Source organism: Ambystoma mexicanum, chromosome 3q (genome assembly GCF_040938575.1).
Source record: "Ambystoma mexicanum isolate Mex_15411 chromosome 3q, UKY_AmexF1_1, whole genome shotgun sequence".
NCBI lineage: Eukaryota > Metazoa > Chordata > Amphibia > Caudata > Ambystomatidae > Ambystoma > Ambystoma mexicanum.
The window spans coordinates 394476575-394500209 of record NC_090926.1 but is presented as its reverse complement, the minus strand read 5'-3'; the positions used below and the strand labels follow the sequence as shown (position 1 = coordinate 394500209).

The 23635-nt window shown below is 46.7% G+C and overlaps 1 protein-coding gene across 3 annotated transcripts in view; it reads left to right on the top strand.

The window, feature by feature from the left end:
* Positions 1 to 23635, top strand: part of HMGXB3 (HMG-box containing 3) — a 1885602-nt gene that overhangs the window by 702287 nt on the left and 1159680 nt on the right. For all 3 annotated transcript variants that reach the window (XM_069654075.1, XM_069654073.1, XM_069654076.1), the window contains one exon: positions 20308 to 20489. In XM_069654075.1, coding sequence (XP_069510176.1) covers positions 20308 to 20489 — 182 coding nt within the window. The remainder of the gene's footprint in view (positions 1 to 20307; positions 20490 to 23635) is intronic.

Sequence of the window (23635 nt, the reverse complement as noted above, 5' to 3'; positions counted from 1 at the left end):
GGAGAATCGATAAGAACTCGGGCTGTGTTGAATGAGAAGCTCAAAGTGTTAGGCAAGATTGTATGTAGTAACCCTGTGGGAGACTGCACCAGCATTGTCCTCTTGGCAATAGGTAATCCAACCTCTGGTATAGGCCTGTACTACACAGGTTGGTAGAGTGACTGAGCAGCCAGGCTTATCTCAAGAGGGGTCAATCTGAGCTGAAGAGGTGCATCATAGAGATTCACAGTGACTGGTATTCAAATAACACTTATACTCAAGGTTTCTTATTAAAATAATTATTTATTAATTTAACCATCAGTTTTAAAATAAACCTTCTTTAGAAAGGGCAATATGCAACACTTAAATACACTTCAAAAATACTCCTTCAGTTTCAGTTAACTAGATACTCATTTGGGATGTCAGACCCACACTTCCCACACCCTGAGGTGACTTCAATTGCTAGGACACTGTGTACATTGATATATCACTTTAACACTCAATGCAATACTGAGGTTGTGGAAAAAGGAATAGGTTAGGGAAGGAAACAAAGGTTAACAAGTTTCTCCAAACAGGTAAGCACTTTACAATCCCCCAATAAAATATGGTTAACCCTTTCCCAGCTATACAAGTAAATTATGACTTTTTTGAGGGACAGATAACACAAAGTCAGAGGGTAAGAAGAGTTTACAGGGAGCCAGTACCGCCAATGTCACCTGAGCAAAGCCTAGGGAAGCTGAGGCACTTCTTGAAGATAGCACAAAAGTCTTGCACAATGTTAAAGAGAGTTTTGTAGAAAAGAATCACTGTTGGTCCACAAGCTGGGAGTCTTGTGGAAAGCAAATCTGCAAGCAACTCTGAAAAGGGCAGCAAATGCAATTCTCCAGTGAGAGCAAGCAAGCAACACACAACAAGAGGTAACTACCCCTAGTTACACAGTACATTGAGTCTGAAGAAAGGGGTCCAGCTGGCTTCTGTTCCTGTTGTAGTCCTGCAGATCATGTTGTTCCTGGGCCTCAGTCGTGGGGACAAGAAGGAGGTTGTCTGTGGACTCCTGCTCTACGGTTTGAAGGTCGATGACAGCAATGGACTTACTCCATATCAGCAGCACTTTGCAGTTACAGCTACTTGCAAATCGCACAACCGCTGTTCTTGGACACCTTGTGGGCTCCCTTTGCTTCTGGGGTCCAGCCTCTGTTGAGGTGGCTCAAGCTTGGGTAGTCCTGCTTCAAGGGAGTCCTTAGGATCTTCCTGGAGCTTGGCACTGGCTTAAAGACAATGCACTAGTTTCTGGTGTTCCTGTCCCCTGCCACTCGGTTCCAGCAGCATCAAAGAAGTACATCCAGCAGGGAGAGTGGCTCCATTCAAGTTCGTCGTGGGGTCAGTTGGTCCCACCAACCCAAGGGAAGAATTTGTCCTTTCCTGGCTTCTCTAGTCGATTGGAAATTTGGAGCTTCAGCACTGCAGCAGGGCTTCACCGGGCAAACCAACGGTCCAGGAGGGTGCAGGAGGTATAGGAAGATTTTACCGGAAAATAAAATGGTCGCAATGACCAAACGTTCTAAAAATGCTACCACCAAAGGTTCGAACACCAAAAGTTTGAACCTTTGGTGGTAGCATTGTAAAAATAAAATAGGGGCTGCGGGGTGTCCTCCTCATCGCCCCTCTCACTATACTTTATGGTATAGTGAGCGGGGTCTGCGGGGGACAATCCCGCAGCCTTCCGTTAAAAAAAAGAAAAAGAAGAAAAGAAAAGGACCCTGCAGCGCCGGTTCCCGATCACGGAAATGAAAGGGAACTGGTGCTTTAGGAACCCAGCGTGAAGATGAAGGTAAGTGGGGTTTGTTTATGTTGGGGGTGTGGGTGGGGGTGTGCTAAGGGTGTGGGTGGGGGGTGTTATGGGTGTGTTTTGTGTGTGTGAGTATGTATGTGTGTTCGCATGAGAAAGGTGCAAACTTTTGGTACTTCGCACCTTTCTCATGCAAACGTTTTGCCCGCGTTAGTTTCAGCCGCAGGCAAATGAATTAGATTTGGCGCAGGAAGCTTCTCTTCAAGTTTCTTCTTCGGTTCCTTCATCCAGTGGTCGACTGTCTTCCTTGCAAAAGACATTGTCTTTTATGCAAGTTTCTCCCATTCATTCGTATCATAGCTGTCATTCACACATCAGGGTGACTGTCCTGCAAGGACAGCCAACAAGCCAATCGCCTTTGGGTGCATTCCTGTAACTAAGGAGACTAAGCACATGGAGTTTCGGGAACCTCCCTCGCTTCCTGCCCTGCCAGACACCTTGGAGCCAGAGGCGGCCTTCACAAGACAAAACTAACAAAGGAACCAAACCTGGTTTGGCACCCACAGAAAATTTCAAGAAGGACCTTACAAACAAGAAATGGTGAAAAAAGAAGACCGGGCCATTTTGATAAAATGGGCACCCATGTGTACAATACTGCAGCTGAGGATTCAGCCTGCGGTAAAAACGCACAATGGTAGGAAAATTAAACCACTGCCACCAGCCATTAATTGTAGTAAGGGTAACATACAATTGTTTACATGAGAAGGTAGACAAGGGTGATACTAAGTAACCACCCAACACTCCACATAGGATGGTGTGGGCTGGGTCTACAAAGACCAAAGAGAAAAAGGTAAGTATAGTCAATTTCACTTTACTACTCTTGGAAACAGTAGTTTATCCAAGAGAAGGTATTTAAACCTTAACAGAAATCCAAAGGATTGAAGGTGCTGTGTGTCACAATACAAAAAGATGATGCCTATGGAGTTTGTCAGACTCCAAAACCAAAAGAAACACTTTGTTCAAATCAGAGAATAATACTTGAGAGAGTGAGAAAAAGGTCTCACTCACTCCACGATAAAAATTGAAAGTCCAGCAAAAGAGCTGGGGGTCTCTAAGGTAGAAGGGAATTGGCACAGAAATGAGAATTCTCCCTAACACAAAGTTTGAACCAAATTTAATGAACCTTGAATGAACAGTAAAAAGGTGCAAGGGGAGACCAGCTGCAAAGGAAAACCGGCACCACAGGGGTGCTAATTCAAAAGACTCTGGTCGAGCCCCATATAAGAGAAACTAAAAGTACCAGAAGGCCGTAGGAGGGCCAACGAAATAGGTCGAAGTGGTCATACAGAGTGTCGAGCAAAATCCCTGTACAATCGAAAGACTTTGATCTACAAACACTTTAAAAACAGGGGAAGTGAATCCCACATTGAGAGAAAGCAAGGGAAGTGAATCCCATAACACTTGAGAGTAAAGAGAATAGGAAGTCAAGAAGGGTCCGCGCCCAGAACAGTGGGACCCAGGGGTGAACCCATCACCTTGTGAATCTTAGAAACAAACTTTCATTTGTTAAAGGAACTTTTGTTTTTGTTAACTGAACATGACAGGCCTTCGAAAGGCAAGAGACTTTCAAGTGAGAAGAGACTTTGCTATCACCGGTCCTGCCAGCTGCCTTTGGAACGGTCGTCTCGTGCTGGAGAGGCCCGAGACTGTACTGTGCTCCAAGCTCCCATCTTACCCCGTTGTCAAAACGTGGGGAAGGGAGACCCAGGCTACCGCATCCTGACATTTTATTTTGAGAACACTTCTTTCTTTATTTGAGAAATATCTCACACTCCTTTTTTTGTACTGGTTCTGTGGTTGGCAATAGGTTTCTTAGTATAGGCCCTTCTTATTTTGACACAACGCCACTAGGACTGCCTTATTGTTCATTTGATGGTCGACGCTTGCTCCCACCTTAGATTTAGGTTTAGAATAGCCATTTTTCCACCCTGCATACAGAATTCATTGTTCAATAAACACCCTTGAACTGTAATCACTTGTGTCTGTCTTACTTGTTGTCACCATGAGTTCCTCACAATACTCAACACATAGCTAATGCGCACAGCAGTAGACATTTTGATTTCATTAACCTTTCCCATGAAGACAGTTTAATCTCGCCAACTCCAATTTCAAATTTGCCGTCATGTATACTCCATGTTCACATTCACCATCTGCTGGACTTCAATCATGAGACATAAGTCCGAATACTGCATCTTCTCCGAGCACCAGCGGAATCCAAATCTGGTGACACACACTGGCCCATGTCATTGATGCTGAAAGCCTTTGTATTTGTACCAGTTTATTTTGAATACTAAGAATGATTTAAATGTCTCTATCTGATCCATCAAAGCCGGCAATGATGAGTCCAGGCCTCGCAGCACCAGCCGCATATCATCAGCATCGAGCCACACTTTCTGAAGTCTCTCTGAAATCGAACCCCCTGTATCTCCTCATCAGATCGAATCTTCACAGCCAACGGTTCCATCACCATTAGGAAGAGCAAAGGTGACAGAGGACAGCCCTGCCTTGTGTCCTAGCTTAAAAATGTCAGCGGTCAAACCATTGTCGGTTTGGGGTACAGCACGTATATCCACTGTACTTTTCTTATCCTAATCCCAGCCTGGAAGCAAGTGCAAGCCCACCAATGGCAAGGATCAGCCAGTTTTCCACCTGCTGGGTCTCGGTGTCTCTCGCTCTCGCTCTCTCTCTCTCTCTCTCTCTCTCTCTCTCTCTCTCTCTCTCTCTCTCTTCCCCCTCTCTCTCTCTCTCTCTCTCTCTCTCTTCCCCCTCTCTCCCCCCTCTCTTGCTCTCTCTCTCTCTTCCCCCTCTCTCTCTCTTTCCCCTCTCTCTCTCTTCCCTCTCTCTCTCTCTCTCTCTCTCTCTCTTCTCTCCCTCTCTCTCTCTTCTCTCCCTCTGTCTCTTCCCCCCATATTTCTCTCTCTCTCTTTCTCTCTTCTCTCTCTCTTCCTCCCCTCCCCCACTAGCATTTGAAGCCCAATTACTGTCCCAAAGCCTTATTACTGTAAGTAAAGGATAGCATTTCAGAATTGTCCCAATTAATACTTAAACTGGAAAAAATACTTTTGATATCATGGAGTATGAAGTCCAGCTAATGTTATGATTTTTCACCTAGATCAGCATATCATCTTTGTATCATAATACATGTGTAATAGTTGAGTATATTGTAACCCCCCCTTGTGGGGGAAGAGTAGTCTATCATCATTTACTCATTAGCTCTGTGCTTTGATCATTCCACACTGACTCAACATGCATGCAAACTATCACACATGACACCCCAACCTCTTATTCCCTTTTTCAACCATACAAATCTTTTATGTGCTTCTAACCATTCCCTCCCTTTGCCCTCCACCCTCTTCTTTTCTCTTACAGACCAAGGTCTGTATACCCCTGATGGGCGCACAATACACTACTCCACAGACAAGCCCCAGCTCTGCAAGACCACTACAGTGGGTACTGTTGCAGTATAAAAAAGCTCACAACATTCCCTTATGTTCCAAAGTGTTCACTGTACCTTTTAACCAGCCATCACGTGGACTTGACTGCTCAGCAACTCCACCACTTGGAGATTCCAGAAGTTAAGTAAGCTTCTGCAAGTCCTTTCATTGGTTGATGTCCTTCTGCACTACTGCCCTACTCCAGAAAGCGCATGAGGACCCTTTAAAAGCACATAGGTGGTCAGTGAGTGTGATCAATAGGCAGTTGGAAGAGACACTGACATTAGGCCTAGCCATTCAGCCAGCCCTCTGATATTGTTTGCATTGTTTGCACCCAATAGTCTAAAAGAAGATCCAGCATCAACCTGGAACATCTATACAGGTGCCCTTCTTTCAGGGTTAGAAGTTAATCTGGATGGACAACAGTTGGAGGGACATGGGCATTGGGTACCGCAAGAAGGTGCTCTTAATATCAACATCCTTCTACTCAGAGCAATAAGGCTAGTCCGCAAGACCTTTCTTCCAGACATAAAAGGAATGCCTCTCAAAATACTAATGTACAATACGATATCCATATTATGCATCCTGAAGTAAAGAGGAACAAGATCTGCTCAGTTGTCTGAGTAACCGAATAAACGCATACTGTTGCTTCATTGACTTACTCTATTTATAACGAGCATAGCCACACAGTGAGCAACCTCACAGGAAACATGGATCTGGCCGTAATTATATACAGGAAGTGCAGAACTATGACATTATTGAAATAGATGGGTTTTAATTTTTTTGTGAAACACCAAGAGAGTCCCATGTTTCAAGTGTCCCGTGGGAGCTGATTCCACAGTTTCAGACCCATTGCTTAAAAACATCTGTCTCCATGATGACAGCAGCAAGACTGCGGGACCTCCAGTAACTTCTTGTCCTCTGACCGTAAATACCCAGTGGGGCAAAAAAGAGACCTTCATGCATAAATAAGGTTGGGCTAGATTCTTAATACACTTATAAATAAGGCAGAGGACATTAAAAATAATGATTGCAGGTAGGAAGAAGCAGTCTGATACGCCGAGGACATGATTCAATACCTTTATTAAACTTATAAGTAAAAGGCGTAACTTTGTCTATCACTAAAGGGAATACCCTATATAAGTAAACTAAAGGTGCTAGTGAGTTGTCAGGTAGTCCAAAGTAAAAATGTCCTCCGGCCAAGCTAACTCTGACTCTACCACTATGTTTAGCTAACTTAAATAGGCCAAAAGAATGTCTTATCTTCGCCTCGCCTTTTCTTTATCTTCCAATAGGCTTTTGTTTACAATCTTTCTCTCTGGTAGAGCTATTTCTCTGCATAATCTCCTTGGATTGCCTTTGAGATCAATTCTTGTAGTTCTTCAAGAATAGTGTTGAGAGAATGATTTTGAGATTCGTATTTTCTGTGGTTTTAGATTTACAATAACTTCCCTTCAGGTACTTTCTCACAATCTTGTCGTCACTTATAGACTCTTTCCTCTCTTTACATGCAGGCTTTCCTGAGGTGGGTTTATCTTGACGCCTTTTTAAACTTCTGTCTTACAATGTCTCCTCTTTTATCTTGTTCATTCAATATTTTTATATCCTGTTTCTCATAGCATATTTTTATGTTCGACTTGCTCCTGTCTTTAATTCTGAGGTCATAAGGTTTCTTCCCTTCTTCCCAGATAACTTGTTTCGAATCTCTGCTTGTTGCCCACCTGGACACCTTCTATTACAGGCTTCTCAATTCTCTTCTCAACAGATTTCTCTCTTGGTACCCCATTCTTTGGACTGGATGATTTCCTCTCTTTGTAAAATAACCCTCTTCCTTGTTTGGGTTATTCGTTACTGGCTTACAACTCCAATTACAAAGTCTTAGCATTAGTTTCTCGTCATTAGGACTGTGGTGAGTTTCTCCACCTGTGTAATAATCCTTTTCTCAGTTTAGGCTATTTACTTCTTTACAACTCCAATTATACAGCCTTAGTCTTATTTTTTCGCACTTAAGACTGGGACGAGCTTCTTTGGATCTATAACGATGCCCCTGAAGCCTCCCCCTTCTCCCTGTTCCCCCAGTACCTCTCTATGCCAGGGATGGTGCTGGGGCTCGGCTCTAGCTCAGGTATGTTTTCCCGTTCCTCTCGTTTGTCGGATTCCCGCTCACGATTCCTCATCTGGTTGCTGCTCTGCACTCACGCTGGGGTTTGAAAGCTTTCCATGCTGCCCGTTCCGGTGATCGCTGCATCAGTGATCAGGCTTCCTGCCCACCATGCAGTATTTTTGGTCACGCCACCACCGGATAGCTCATTCCTCTCGCATTCCTCACAATGCCTTTTCCGCACCTGCACACGCTTGGCCTCTTGTGTCTCGTAATGGAGTTCTTTGCACCGTTGAAACTAACATGCTCCGCGACTTGCCTTCACTACACCTCCACAAGGTGTAATGTCAGGGGGCTTCCCCTGCGCACCATGCTCTCCTCCTGCTCTCCTACTCGTCCCAGTTAAATATACGTCTCTTGTTAAAGAGACATCTTCCTTTTCGTTTTACAAATGGATTTTATTGTGCATTGCCTTTAGCCAACACTTTATTCACTCCACTGGTAGTTCCATGTATGCAGCTGTGGTAGATGGCCTAGGGAGTTCCTCGTAGGAACGGGAGTCCTTGTCCCTTAAAGTGGGAGTGTATCTCAATGATGTCCCACCTGCCTCGGACCCCTGGGGAGGGTCTTGTGGAGCTGGCGCACCACCCTAGCCTCACGGGGGGGGGGGTGCTCACCCTTGGGGAGAAGGGACGAAGACACAGATTATCCAAGGGGAGCATGTTACCAAGGGGACCAATGGGAGCCAGGAGGAGTGTTCTGAAAGCCCAGCCAACACAGAGGAGATTGGTAGGTGTGCGGCGGGGTCAGGTGGAGCAATTGTGGAGCAAGAGGCCGGCCAGGCAGTGGGGTTCAGTGCTGAGGAGACTGGTAGTTGTAAGCAAGAGTGCAGGTAAGGTATTGTATGGAAGAGAGAATAGTACCAATTGAGTGCATTGTGGCGATAGAGGGTGTAAAAGACGAGTGAAAGAAAGAAAGCAAGATTAGGCAGGTAGCAGTGTAGTGGCAATTTAGGGAGAGTGTAAGTAACAAAGTGTGGGGCAATAGAGTGGTGAGAAAGTGAAAGATGGTAGTAGGAATAATAGTGGGGAGGGTTTGAGAGTAGAAGGTGCATGGTCAATATACAGGTGAAGAAAGTGTATACGTTCAGAAGAAAGAGGAATAGACAGGTTATTGAGGGTGAAAAGGTAAGAAGGAGGGGTGCATGCAGAGAGAGTAAAGAGGTGAAAGGGGCAGATAGTATGATGGTGGCGGAATTGAGGGGGAGAGTGTGGAGGATTGGAGAGCAGTGAAAGGAATGATATGATATGATTGGTTATTTATAACGCGCTTAATACCCAGATTTTCCTAAGCGCGGATCCGGGGATCGAACCTGTGTTGCTCCGTGTCGTCTTGCTTCCAAGGCGAGCGTGTTGCCCCTGAGCTATCCTCCCGAGACCAAATGGGGTACAGGTAGCGGGAGATGCGGATGGTGACAGAGGGAAGAGAGTGGAACTAGAGATAGGACAGATGGAGACTGAGAGTGAGAAGGGAAGAGACTGGAAGAGAAAGCCTGGTGACATCAGGAAGTCCAGCAAACCAGATGCATTCCTTTGAAAGTCCCAGAGGGCGATAGATTGAAAAGGCCAAGGCATTTTGCAAGACTAAGATTTTTATTTTTATTTAAATGTGTTTATTGATAAAGTAGTGACAGTTTCAGTTACAGTTTCGTTTTCAGCAAGTGCATGTAAAATCAATGTATCAAACATTTCTTGAATACCAAACCTTTCAGACAGTAAACTGTAAACTTAGAATAATCAACATATGCACCCTAAATGTTCCAGTCCAAGGTGTGAAATTATAAAACTTTGTGCCTGTTTACCCCACAGGCATAGGCGACATGATCAGTGGCAGTAATACGATCATCACATTGTCTAGTCCATTTTCTGCGGGGGGCTAGTATCTGGTTCTCGATAGATCCGTTCCCATGTGTCTTCCATCATGGCAGGATCAGTTCATTCAACATTTGTCCCCAATCCATTCCCCTATTTTTCTCTGCGTCTGCTGGGGTCTGATCCCTAAGTAATTCCATCTCTGCCATCCCCCAACGATGTACATCTTTCAACCATAGCTGTGTCGATGGGTTCAGCTACACGTCTTTCAACGGATCGCAATCCTGTGTTTAGCTAATATGAGCAGGAAAGGCACTATTATCCTTTTGGTCTTAGTTTTCTTAGCACCAGGTTGTATCCCCCATACACACGTTTCAGGTGCACAAATATACTCGATATGGGCCCAGCAAGACTGAGATAGAAGGGGTAACCTTGCTTTAGCGTACAGTGAGGTGATTCTGAGGGTCAGGGATGGCTGGGCTGGGTTGGAGTGGCCCAGGGGGAGATGGAGGGAGCGATAGGGACCCACCCCCCCCTTAGTTTCAACTGTCCTAGTCGTCCCAGACCAGTTGGTTAAAACTTTAATAAAACATTTTAGAGCTACTATATTTATCTGTGGATTTCTGGCACCATCTGTGCCACTACCCATCCACAACATCTATCGGGCGGAAATCTTGAGGATGCTAAATACCTTCCCAAAGCGTTACTGTCTTGACGCAGATGCAGGACAGAGTCAGCAGGGGAACAGGTGGTGTTGCAGCATCCATTCTACTAGATCTGAGATGTGTAGATTTCCCACTTTCCACCTGGCCTACATAATGATGTACTGCTTTGGAATGTATAGTAAGCATGTGAATCTATGAACGATCCACTGCTGGAGAAAAAATCCATTACTTACCTCTAGCTTTTTTTCTTCATTGTTAGTACAGATCATAGATTGCTATGCAACCCAATTGCCTCCCTGTTTGGGCAATATGGGGTGTTCAGTGTCAAAGCTATGCAACTGTTTGTTAAATCCTAAACTGACTATTGTAGGAAAAGCCTAAGCCGACATGCCTCTTTGATCAGGAAGACAATTATCCAAAATCAAGTGGTCTACTCATTTTTACTTCTCTTTATTAGTATTGATAGAGGTACAGAAATAGAATTCTCAGTCTGACGATGGGAAAGTATATAAGGTATGTGACTCCATGAATGATACCAATGCTTCTGAACAAGTGTTAAAGGTAAATAACTCATTTCTTTTTACAAATTTTAAAGGGAAATGTATTAATTAAATATTGTAATCCCTCGGGTACTGCCACAGTAGAAATCACTGGATGATGTTCAGAGTGCCAGAGTTCTGCTAAGTGCACCACTCTTGTCATTATAATTTTTATTATGGTATTTATTGAGCACAGACGTAGCAGAGCGCTTTACATAGGTATATAACAATATAGATACACAGCGGAGCACTTTACAGAGGGGCCTTTCAAATACCAGAGAGCTGTATAATGCATCATTGATATTGCTCAAATATACTATGGCTGCAGAGTCTACTTGTGTTTCTGCTCAGGTAGGTGAGGGCTGCTTGTTGTGCCAGAGGGTTGCTGACGCCGGCTAATAAACGTTAACGATCATACACAGCCAACAGAGTATGTCTCAACTTCTTTGTTTTGCCATGGTGACCATTTAAAGTTGCCGATATTGCACACATTGTCAATCCAGTTGTCACACTGTCAGTTATGTGCATATTGCCAAGGGTGGAAAGAAAGGAATAAATGAAGGGTGCCACATTTAGGACAGATGAAAGGAAGGAAAGAGATGAGTTGTAGGAACAGATTACCTGCACAAGGGACCTGGAGGAACGCAAGAAACAGAGCTTGAGCAAAATGGAAAAGAGTGGAAGCCTTTGAAGGGAAGGAACACAGAGCTCAGTTACCTACATAGATGCATTGATGGCAGGGTACAACCCAAAAGGGAATTGTTGAGGGCTTAGTGAAAACACACAGCAAAACCAGTTATCAGGTCAGACCTCCTCATAGTATGGATTTATTAGTGAGTTCTTCATCCTCATGCACGTCTAAACATTGGCGAAAGCCTTAGCGTTGGAAAACCCATATGAACATGTTGAGATAGATTTCTAGAATTTGGCCTGGTGGCCAGATTTTAGGAGGCCACTCTAGTTGTAATGAACAGGGAGCTCGGAGAGGTTGGCCAAAACACAATCAAGGTAGATGGATGAGCAGTCGAAGCTTAGTTTCAGGAGAGTGTGAGTGCGGTCAGAGCCCCTCAATGAGTCCACACAAAATAGCACACAATAATACAATTTAGACAGTCCATTGTAAAAATACAGTTATTTAGTTCAGGCCTTTAGAACACACTGAAAAGTTAAACTTGTAGGTCGGACTAACACTCTATAATATAAATATATACAGTCACCATTACATTCATTCAATAGACATTAAATGACGTAATCCAGCAATGCAGGTAAGTAATGTAGATGCAGGAAAATGATGGGAACCAGTCACAAGTTCAATATCCCAAATTCTAGAAGTCCAATCCCTAAGATTAATGGTGCCTTCTGCCCAGAAGTCGCAGGTAAGAGTTCATCTTGTTGCAATGGCTTGTGGTTGTTATTAATTTCTAAGGGCCTCATTACACGGTAGGCGGTGAACCATGGCGCAATTAGCACCATGGTTCATGCCGGTAAAATACCGGCACCGCCTTGGTGGAAAGGGGAATTACCGCCCCATTCCAAGGTTGGAGGGGCGGTAATTCCCTCTTCCACCATTGCCCTTCCCCATTCCCATTTTTGCCCCATAGGGCATAATGGGAATGGGGAAGGCACTAATTACGGCACCGCAAATTGCGGTACCGTAATTAGCTCCCTGGGTCCCTTTGCGGGTTGGTTTTTAACGCCTGCAAAAAGCAGGCGTTAAAATCCCCAACCCGCAAAGGACCCTCGTAATAAGGCGGTAAGGATTTACAGGTACCGGTAAAATACCAGTACCGGTAATCCCTTACCGCCTACCGTGTAATGAGGCCCTAAATATTTAAAAGTTCTACAACAATCTACCAGAAGATATGTACATTTTCTCCCGTTTTCCAGATGGAAGGCTAACCCGGGGGTAGGATTCCCGACCCAGGTTCGATGTCCAAAGGTGAGTGGAATGGAGATGGGAGACAAAGGGACGTGTTTCCAATGTTATCCTATTGAGGACAGGGAGGGGACACGCACACTGATGCTTACTTGCCCACCTAACTCTGATTTTCCCAGATGTCGTGTATCGTCTGGGTTTTGCTGGGGGCTGTTTTGGGCTTGATCTTCCATTTGTTTCAGTGTGAGGTTTCCAGGAGTTGCAGGTTTGAGCATTCTCCAGCATGGGGTCTGGCATAGATTCACATGCTCATGAATATTCTGCGTCGTCAAGCCAGGAATCCTCAGTAAAAGAAAAAACGTTCACTTTCACTTACAAACTCTTTCTCCTATAAACCAATCACTGAGCTCTGGGTCTTACTGCTCCCAGCCAATGACTGCCCTCTCCCTAAGACCCTCCTCTGACAGTCCTCTTCAGATTTTTACCACACGTTCAAGTGTTTGGAGTCCTCGTGTTTTGCTACGAGAGCTTTTCTACGTTTTCGCTAAAAAGTTCCTATTTTTGTCAAATAGTGCCTGTGTGCTCTTTCATTTCTTTGACCGGCAAGCAGGGATCCATTTGTCGGCGTCTTTCAACACCCCTGAAGGGCAGAATCGGCAAGAGTTTCATTGAAGATTTGAGAAGGCCATCAGGCCTACACCGCAAGCCGGACCATGTCGGAGGAGGACGAAGGTTCCCGCTTCAACTTCTTCTCAAGCTGTGGATTGAGGAATGTGGAGGACAAACACTCCCAATTTTCCAAGCGCACCGTCAAGGATCGACACAATAGATTGGTGGCATGGCTCAATGCCAAGGCATCTACCCTGTGTGGCAAACAGGGGCATGCCTCACCCAGGAACGGCCGGTCTGAGGAGCGGGCTTCTAAGACCTTTGAGGGCGCTCCATCTGTGAGGGCCCAAGACAATGCCAAGCACAGAAAGTCTGTTTCCGTCAGGGTCACCGCGCAAGCGGGTCCCGCGACGAGCAGGGGGGCGCTCATCTTCACTGCCTGCCTCCATCTCAAGTAATCACTCCAGCTCCTCCTCGAAGAGGAAGTAGGCTAACCCGGGGGACTGCAGGAGAAGCCGGAGAAGACCAAGGCGCAGGATAAGGTATCCAACCTGCCCTTGAAGGCCCCGGTAGTCTATGCGAAGTCATCCTCGACAATCGAGCTGGTGGCGGCCACCCTCTCAAATGCAAAAGGGGCTGACCCGGTTCAGGGGACCCCACTGGTTTCCAGAGAGGTCCCTCCCGCCCCCAGGCGGGAGGCTTCGGCCAAGCCGGTGGAGAAAACGCTGGAGAAAAGGATGCCATCCCTGAGCCTGAGGCCGACCCTTGAGGACGCAAAAAGGGGGTGGAGAGTGGTGGCCTCTACCGTGCTCCAGGGCACGGCTATTTCTTCTAAGAACAAAGAGGACCTGGTGTCCTGGTGTCCGTTCACACGGTCCCAGAGGACGTGGGGAAGGACGGCGACGTCGGAAACGCTGATTGGGACGGTGGCGAGAATGCCGATGACAATGTAGGCGCTGGGCCCAGCAAGCCTACCCCCCTAAACCTCCTAGGGATGTATCGCTGGAAATTCTTTCGACTCTCCACAAGCTGGTGTCGGAGATACAGAAGAGGATGCCGCTGGCAACCCCTGGCGCCGGCCCCTATGGCACCTGGCCCCCCACCGGCAAAGAAGCGAAAGCGGCACCCTATGGCGCCTCATCAACTGCTGCAAATGCCCTCGCCCCTAGGGATACGGGGATGGACGCGGCGACGACTGACACAGACGATTACAGCAGCATTGCCTGCGTGTCGGAGCTCTTCCAGCTGACGCCAGAAGACCAAGAAGGAATGTTTCTTTTATCAACGCTGTGAGGCCGAGGGGAAGACCATTCTGGCGGTGCCTCTCCTGGACGACATTTGGGATGAGGGCCTGGCGCTGATGAGAAATCTCACCTTGGCCCCGACTAAACAAGACAGGCTGGAAAAGAAGTACTGGGTGCCTGAGTCTGCACCCAAGTGCCTGCGGTCTCCGCCCTCAACAGACTCAGTGGTCTCGGCGGCTGCGAGGAAGTGGTCTTCAAATCCCTCATCTTCAGCCTCCATTCCCCCGGACAGAGAGGGGGAAGAAGTTGGACGCTGTGGGTAGAAAGGTGATCTACTCAGCGGCAATGACAGTCAAGGCAGCGAATGTGATTGTAATCCTGGCCAGATACGACAGGGAGCTGTGGTATAAGATGGCCCGCTGCTGGAATTTCTCCTTGATGACAAATGGGTCGAGGCGTTGGAGATCCTACAAGAGGGCCAAGTGGCATCAGACCATGCCATCACCGTGGCCCTGGACATCAGAGACAGGGTTCCAACAGATGGGGAACGGTGTCTGCCTCCATCGTCGTGGCTGTTTGAAAGCCACCAACTTTGGGCTGGAAGTTCAGACAAGGATCCTAGACATGCCTTTTGACTGGGACAATCTCTTTTGGAAGGGCGTCTAAAGAATCATTGCAAGCCATCAAGACCGACACAGAGACAGCCCGTGCCCTGGGCATGTTTCAGCAACATCGCCCTTCCTTTTGTGCCCCAGGAGGGAAATTCGGCAGGTCATCAAAGGTTTTCGGCAGGGGATCATCCTCGTACCTCCAGCCCTCCCATTACACGACACGGGAGACCGACGGGGATCATTCCAAGGCTTTCGGAGGTGGCCGACGTCATCGCTCCCAAGGTGGCATGCATGCCCCAAAGCAAGATTGAACCGTCCAGGAAGTCGGGCCCCCACCCATGCACCCGGTGGGAGGCCGGCTGCCGGGCTTAGTCAGTGAGTGGGAAAAGATCTCCACCGACCGATGGGTGCTGGACGTTCTCGCCCACGGACACAGTCTAGAGTTACAGCAGAAGTGTCAGTGGATACCACCGATGGCCAGTAGGAGCGGCACATCCCTCAGCTACGTTAGGAAGTATGGGCCATGTTGAGAAAAGGGGCGATAGAGCTGGTTCCAAAGCGACTCTGGGGCTCCGGAGTCTACTCCAGATACTTCTTGGTCAAAAAGAAGACCGGGGGCTACAGGCCCATTCTCGACCTGTGGCGTCTCAACAAGTACCTCAATCGTCAAAAATTCAGGAGGGTCACGTTGCAGCACGTGCTTGGCCAACTGGAGGAAGGAGACTTCCTGACATTGTTGGATGTGGAGGACGATTACTTCAACGTCCCCATCCAGGAGATGCATCGTAAGTTCCTACGCTTTGTCTTACAGGGAAAGCACTACCAATTCAAGGCCCTTCCATTCAGACTGTAGTCCGTGCCCAGGGTATTTACTAAATGCCTGGCACCAGTGGCTGCCCATCTAAGTCTACAAGGGATACATGTGTTCCTGTATGTCGATGACTGGCTCATCCGTGCCAAGTCCTGGGAGGTCTCCGTCGATCACACGGAAAGGACCATCCGACTGCTGACGGGTCTGTGTTTCTCTGTGAACTATCCAAAGTCCTGCTTGATTCCATCGCAGAACGTGCTGTTCTGGGGTCCAGGCTCAACACGGTCTCCTGCCTGGAAGCCCCCTCGGAGGAGAGAATAGCAGCCATACTGGGCAAGGTGCAATGGTTGTTGTCACTGAAGACCGCCAAGGAACGGACAATCAAGTCACTACTTAGCATGATGTTGTTATGTATTTACCTGATCAGACTCTGCAGGTTGCGGATGCGACCCCTTCAGGGGTTCGTGGACGCTCGCTGGATCCAAGTGTCCGGAAGTTTTGCAGACAAGATTGTTCTCAACAAGAAGTTCAGTTGAGCGATAAGGACATCTCCGGTGGCACGAATTTCCAGAGCCCCCCATATTAGGAGACTGTCACCACAGATGCTTCCCTGGAGGGATGGGGAACCCACGCCGGAGGCCTGTGGCAACTGGGGGAGCGTGAGCTCCACATCAATGTCCTGGAACTGCGAGCAGTGTTTTGGGATCTCAAGTTGTTCCTCCCATCCCTCAACGGCAAGTTGGCGAGGGTCTTCACGGACAATACCACCACGATGTTCTACATCAGGAAGCAGGGGGCACCAGATCCACAGCACTCTCCAGAGTGGCAAAGGACTTGTGCCACTGGCTCGTCGCCCACAGGATGTTCCTCATTCCGCTTCATCTGGCAGGAATCAAGAACACCATTGCTGACTCCCTCAGCAGGGAGCTGCGTTCTTGCCACGAGTGGGAGCTTTGACAGGATCAAGTGGACGGCCTCTTCCTCAAGTGGGGCAGACCCCAGATCGATCTGTTTGCGACGAATTCCAAATGCAAGAGGTTCGCCAGCAGGTTCCACCAGCCGAGGGGTATGGGGGACACATTCTCCTTCCCTTGGGAGGACCTGTTCCTGTATGCTTCCCCCCGCTGCCGCGAGTCATCAATCGATTGAAACGGTGCCGCTGCAGGATGATCGTCGTCGCCCGGCCTGGCCGAGGCAGATTTTGTACCCGGACCTTTTCAGCCTGCCGACATCACCTCTGGTTAAGATTCCAGTGGTCGCGGATCTGCTCGCCAGAGAAGGAGGAGCAATCCTACATCACGAACCAGGATCGCTGAACCTGAAGGCCTGGCTCCTGCAGCCTTAGAGTTCGGTGGGTGCGAGCTATCGGCAGACTGCAGGGAGGTCCTTGCCAGGGCTAGAGCATCGTTGACTCTAAAATGCTACAGGCACAAGTGGAAATGTTTCGCGACATGGTGCCGGAGGCAGAAGATCAACCCGCTGAGGGTCAATGCCCTGCAGATTCTTCCTTACTTGTTGTCCTTTGCCAAGGCCGGGCTGGCGCACGCCTCTATCAAGGTGTCATGAACTACAGAACACGCCCCTTTTGGACTTCCTAGTCCTTGTCTCAACGGGGCTTACACTCCCTTGTACTCCCAACATGGCCGTCCACTGTGAAACACCTTCCTCGCTCTACACCTTGGACGTAGCGTGTTCTATTAATAGACCACGCCTCCCGCGGCTGTGCGCGTCTCAATGCTATTGCGAAGTAGCGACCTGACGTGTGCTCCGTAGCTCGCGGTATTGTTTTCCTTGCTTCTTTCCAACCAACCCCATTCCTAGTCCCTTTCCTTCCTTTCCTGATTCCTGGACTTGTGTGCTAGTAGCGCACTCTGTAAATTTCCCGGATTCCTGGATCTTTGCATCACGGAACTTTGAACGCACGCTGGAGTCGGAAGAGACTCGTTCAGCATTATGCAAGACTCGATCCGTCCGCAAGAAGGCATTGATCAAGAAATCCAGCAAAGATCGAACTCAGGTGAGAAGGGGGGAACTCCTTGACACAAGGTGAATCTGGCGGCTATCTCCAGCTACACCAGGTCTCCAGGACGGTCTTCTTTGTGGTCCCACCATCTGTTCAAGGAGTTCCTCAAAGGACTGTTTCAGTTGTTCCCACCGATGAAGGCCGGTGAAGGCCCCGGTGTGTAAACTCTGACGAGGCTCATGGGGACCCCCTTCAAGCCTATGCTTCAGGCCCCTCTCAAGTTCCTGTCGTGGAAGACAGCTTTTCTAGTGCCCATCACCTCTGCCAAGAGGGTAGGTGAGATCCAGGCCCTTTCCTGCAAAAAGCCTTATCTGACTTTTCACGACTCGAGGGTGGTGCTGCGGACACACCCCTCCTTCATGCCAAAGGTTCTGTCGGAATTTCACCTCAACAAACCTTTGGTGTTGCCTGTGTTTTTTACAAAACCTTCTTCGCCGACTGAAATGACTTTGCACTTGCTGGATGTGGCTTGTGTGCTGAAGTTCTGTGGCAAGCACAAAGGGTTTCCTGAAGACCTCTCAACTATTGGTGAACTTTAGTCCATTGGAAGGCCCTGCCCAAGGCTTCCATCTCCAGGTGGCATCACACACTGTCACCGGTTGTCAAACCGACCACTGTCCGGCCGTTCGAGAACCCATTCCACCAGAGCGATCGCTGCATCGACTGCGTTTGTCTGGTGTGCCTCTGCTGGACATCTGCAAGGCTGCTACATGGAGGTCCACGCACACCTTCACAAGATTCTACTGCGTTGACAGGGATTCCAGAGAGGAGTCCAGGGTCGGCCAAGCGGTGCTACGCAACCTGTTCACTTGAAGGTGACCCTGTTCTCCAGCATGGGGTCTGGCATGGATTCACATGCTCATGAATATTCCCCGTTGTCAGGCTGGGAATCCTTGGTAAAGAAAAAATCAGTATCAGTTTCGTTTCTGATCTGTCTTTCTTAGTAGTAACCAATCACTGATCTCTGGGTCATACTGGCCCCAGCCAATTACTGCCCTCTCCCTAAGCCCCGCCTCTGGCAGCCATCTTCAGATTTGGTAGCACGCCAAGTGGCAGTATGACCAAGTGAAGAGCCGCAGAGGGGTAGGTGGGAGGGTTCGCATGTGAATCCATGCCAGACCCATGCTGGAGAAAAACAGTTGCAGGTAAGTAACTTGTTCCTTCTACAGCATGGGGTCTGGCATGGATTCACATGCTCATGAATAAAAGAATACATAGCAGTATACACATGCACAACCACGGGAGGTGGCAACGGGCTCAACATTAAGCAATACAACAACTCAACATTAAGCATCTCTTACCTCCTCACCAAGCTCACCTTAAGCGAACAGGTTACGCAGCACTGCTTGGCCGACCCTGGACTCCTCCATGGAGTCCCGATCGACGCAATAGAATCTTGTGAAGGTGTGCGTCGACCTCCACATAGCAGCCCTGCAGATGTCCAGCAGGGGCACACCAGGCAGGAACGCCGTGGTAGCAGCGATCGCTCTGCTCGAATGGGCTCTCGGACGGCCGGGCAGCGGTCAGTTTGTCAACCGGTGACAATGCATGATGCAGCCGGAGAGACATCTGGAAATGGAAGTCTTCGAGAGAGCCTTCCCTTGATTCACAGACCCAAAGTTCACGAATAGCTGTGACGTCTTCCGAAAACTCTTTGTGCGGTCCACGTAGAACTTCAGCGCTCTAGCTACATCCAGCGAGTGCAAAGTCCTCTTGGCCGGCGTCGAAGGCGACGGGAAGAAAACTGGTAGCACCAAGGGCTCGTTGAGGTCGAAGTCCGACGGCACCTTGGGCATGAAGGGAGGGGTGCGTCCTAAGCACTACCCTTGTGTCATGAAAAGTCAAGTATGGAGGCTTGCAAGATAGGGCCTGTATCTCTCCCACTTGTCGTGCAGAGGTGATGGCCACGAGGAACGCTGTCTTACATGACAGGAACTTCAAAGGCGCCGAATGCATAGGCTAGGAATGGGGCTCCCATGAGTCTGGTCAGCACCACATTAAGTTCCCACGCCGGCAGGGGCCTTCACCGGCGGGAATGATCGGAATAGTCCCTTCATAAATTCCTTTACCAGGCGATGAGACCACAAGGACGCCCGTCCCGTAGTCCTGGTATATCGGGAGATGGGAGCCAGATGTATTTTTATGGAGGCGTGAGCCAGTCCCGCTTTGGCCAGCGACAGTAAGTACGGCAGCACTTGAGGGGCCGTAATCCGCAGAGGATTAATCTTCTGTGCACGGCACCAGACAGAGAACCTCTTCCATTTATGACCGTAACACTTGAGAGTTGAGGACGCCCTGGCCTTTGCAAGAACATCTCTGCAATCAGCCGGGATATCGTACCCTCCCTCAGTTTCTCCATAACAAGCAAACAAAAGGCAAGCGAAGTGAAGCTGAAGGCTTGATTTCCCTTCAAAAGGTCAGGACAGGATAGAAACAGAGCAGCAGAATGCTGTTCAATAGGAAACTATGGAGGGAAAGTTGCAAAAAGAAAATCTTTCCCAACAGAACCTACCACTAACCAGTCATTTTGTGGTAATTACCCATCTGATGTAACGTCTGCTTACATGATTATTAAAGTAAAGTAATTTTTTTAAATGCAAATCAAATCCTACATCACTGTACCTTATTCAGAGTTACACAGCTTGAAGTTGGATATTTTATAATGTTTTCTTTATTCTTCCTTTTGTCCACCCAGCATCCATTCTTCGCCGCCCAGTACTACCCCTAAAGGGCAGGACCTCCGGAACAAGTCGAGAGCCCGTCCTGCCTTATTAGCAGCAGCAAGGCCAACAAGAGCCATCCTGCCCGCTCCGGTCTCCCCAAGCCGAGAGATCCTCTCTGAGAAACTAAAGCCAAAGCCACTTTTCCTAATAAATGGTAAGATTGGGGGGCTCACTGCTAGAACCAGCAATAGAGTTCAAAGAGGCAAACTGTTTGTTTTAGAATATTGGAAGATATCCCGAAAGAACAGTACCTCAGTAAGTCTGGAAGAGCTGGGGAAAAGTCAACCATAATGCAGACATGCCCACAATGTGACTATTAGGGTTTTACTTCAGAAGCTGGTAAGAAGTTCAAAAGGCCACACCCGTAGTGTAATTCCAGGGTGCCCACTAAGCATGTAGAAACTCTTTCTATGGTAGTGTGACATAACCGTTTGGCTTTACTCTTAGGAGTGGTGGGCTGATATCAAGCTATATAACAAAATACACTACACATAATATACTGATGTATATATACATATATATTGGTGCAGAGGGTTAAGTTGAGTATCAAGTTCCATAGGAAACCCAAAAATTGAATTGAATGTAACCTTTGACTTGCATGACGGATTTGGCTGTTATTTTGCAAACCAAAAGTTTGTCACATCTTCCCAAACCCCCCCAGTCCTCCCCCGTTAGACTGGAAATCTTGGGAAATATTAGTTTGAAAACAAAAGTTATTAAGAAAGTTAAAAAACGCTGTTTTCTACCTAATCCCATTCATTTCCCCATAGAGGGAAAAAGTCCAGATTTCTGCGCAGCGCACATCAAGAAACGCTGTAAGGAATTGGTCCAGGTACGAAACAACTTGGGCACAAAGCTTTGACTCACTTTCTGGGAGTGGTCTGGGGTTATTCCATCCAGTAGTTGTTAAAATATTTGATGGTGAAGGGGGTACCCCGTCTCCCAAAATTATAGCTATATCTCCCATGATGCTTTGCAGGAAAGAGGCTTTTTCAGAAATGAAAAAGCCATTATTTTGTCTTCGATGCAACAGATAACCGCAATATAATGGGGGTTAGCCGAAAAAGAAAAGTGGGAAAAAAACATTTTGTGGAGGAAAAAAGGTGTAATGGCATCAGGCTAGAGGTGTGGAGGAAGGAGAAAGGAGGGCGCCATGTGAAATTGGGGAGTTGGTAGCAAAGGGGGTGGGACTTAGGTCCAAGTTCAGAGCTCTAACATTTTCATATAACCGGGGTTATTCGGCGGGATAACCTCAGTTATTGTAGAAAAAGCAATTGGGAATGAAAGTACATCACACAAATGACAACTGCTGGGGGGTGTAAGGTCCCAGCTTACCTGGCATGCAGAGATTGAAGATGTAGAAAAAGGTTATTAACCACGCACTCCTGTATGTAGATAGTTTACTGATAAATTCTAGATAACTTTTAGTGAAACATAATTAGTGAAGTATAAAACTTAAGGTGCAGGGGAGAAAACCCGGTCCTGGTATATGGACCGTATATATATGCAATACCACAATAAAGCTCCCAGAGTTTGGCCACTCCCGTCCCTTGCACTCTATCAGAGGCCTTATAACACCCAAAACATGAATATTCACATCTTCTGATCTGGAATATGGTAAAAAGAATGTTCTTGAAGTAATCTCAGGTACATGCACAATACAATTGAGTAAATAAGAAATTTACAAGATAAAAAGGTTAATGCAAAATCCCGTTTTCTTCGCAGGTTCTGATTTATTAGGAAGCCCAACTCGTTTCGAGTTAAGACACTCCTCATCAGGGACACTTTGCTGTGAAGTTAACTGCAATTCAATTTAAAAAATACAATTAAATATTCAAACATATTATTCACAAATATCTTAAATTTCAAACCTTAAGCTTCCGAAGTGCCCGTCTATGATGATAGTTCCAGAAATTCTCTGGTGATGTATTCATTTTCTAAAGAATAGAGTTAAACATTCTCTGATGTTGGAACAGTCCGTATCTGTATTACATAAACGATACTGTGAGTATGTCAAAAAGAGGGTTTGAAAAAGTCATATTCACATCTGTAACCCTTACTCATCAACAGTTTTATCCGCAGTCCAAGTGGACATGTTCCAAAAAATAAAAAGAACAACATGACAAAATCCTAACTTCCTGTTATGTGTACAGAAGTCTCCTGTTGCATGTTGCAAAAATCATATGGCAGATTTCTATAAGAGAAATGTAAAACCCAAATCTCACAGGGCTATTCATGGAAAATTATACAAAGCCTAAGAACTTGTGATAAGTGGGGAACTGATAGTCTTACCTACGGAATCTCCCACTGTTTAAAGAGTCAAGAATGGATCTGGAATGTTCCCACATTCCTCGGATAAATATATCTAAGGGAGAAATTAAAAGGAAAAATAAAAAATAGATCCTCATGATAGTGATGGGTACATGTTTAGATGGAAAATACATATTACAAATATATAAGGGAGTAAAATGGCTCACCTTAGAGTTGTTCTTGTGAGAAAACATGGATGTATGGAGATAAAGGAAGGGTCTGAGTAAGCAAGTGCACCACCTGAAATGACAGAAAATATACTGTCTCAGTGACAAAAATCATTGGTAGTGGTTGTGAGCCAATTCATAAATGTAGAGGAGTAAAAGCCCCACAGTAAAATAGTGTAAGAGATCACCCAGACTTGAACCTCTTAACAGACTCATTCAAAATGTGTTTGTCGCACCGCAAAATTGGATGAAGTATGTATGTATTAACAACATGCGCGAGACGTGATGACGTCATTGCGCACATTGCTTGGTGTCACTAATGTAAATAAACATTGTTCTTAGTTGCTGGAGATCTGAACCTGACCAGGATTCCAATAAACAAAACCAGAGGTATGACTCTAGTCTGTCTTTTCGTTTTAGTAACCAGGAGGTATTGAGGACCAGTTCAGTCTCACAAACACATCACCCAAAATGTGTTTAAAAAGTTTAATTACATTTTATTCAATGATTACACACAATATGATCATTATTCATTCTACAAAAATCTTCATAAAAACAATATACCAAATAAAAACAATATCCCAAATATAAAACACCTTATAAAAACTGCTAAAGTGCTTAAGTGACTAATTCAATTCCATATCCAAAACTCAGTCTAAATTGTGAGAAAGGGTGGGGACAGTAAAATTAATTGTCTATCCTCCCTCTCATTCTGCTCAACATGTTTCAGTTCACTAACCCGCTATGGTGAACATTCTTCAGGAGCTTTTTGTTCGGTCACTTTTCAAAATTCTGTACTTTCTTGAATAGCCATCTCATTCTA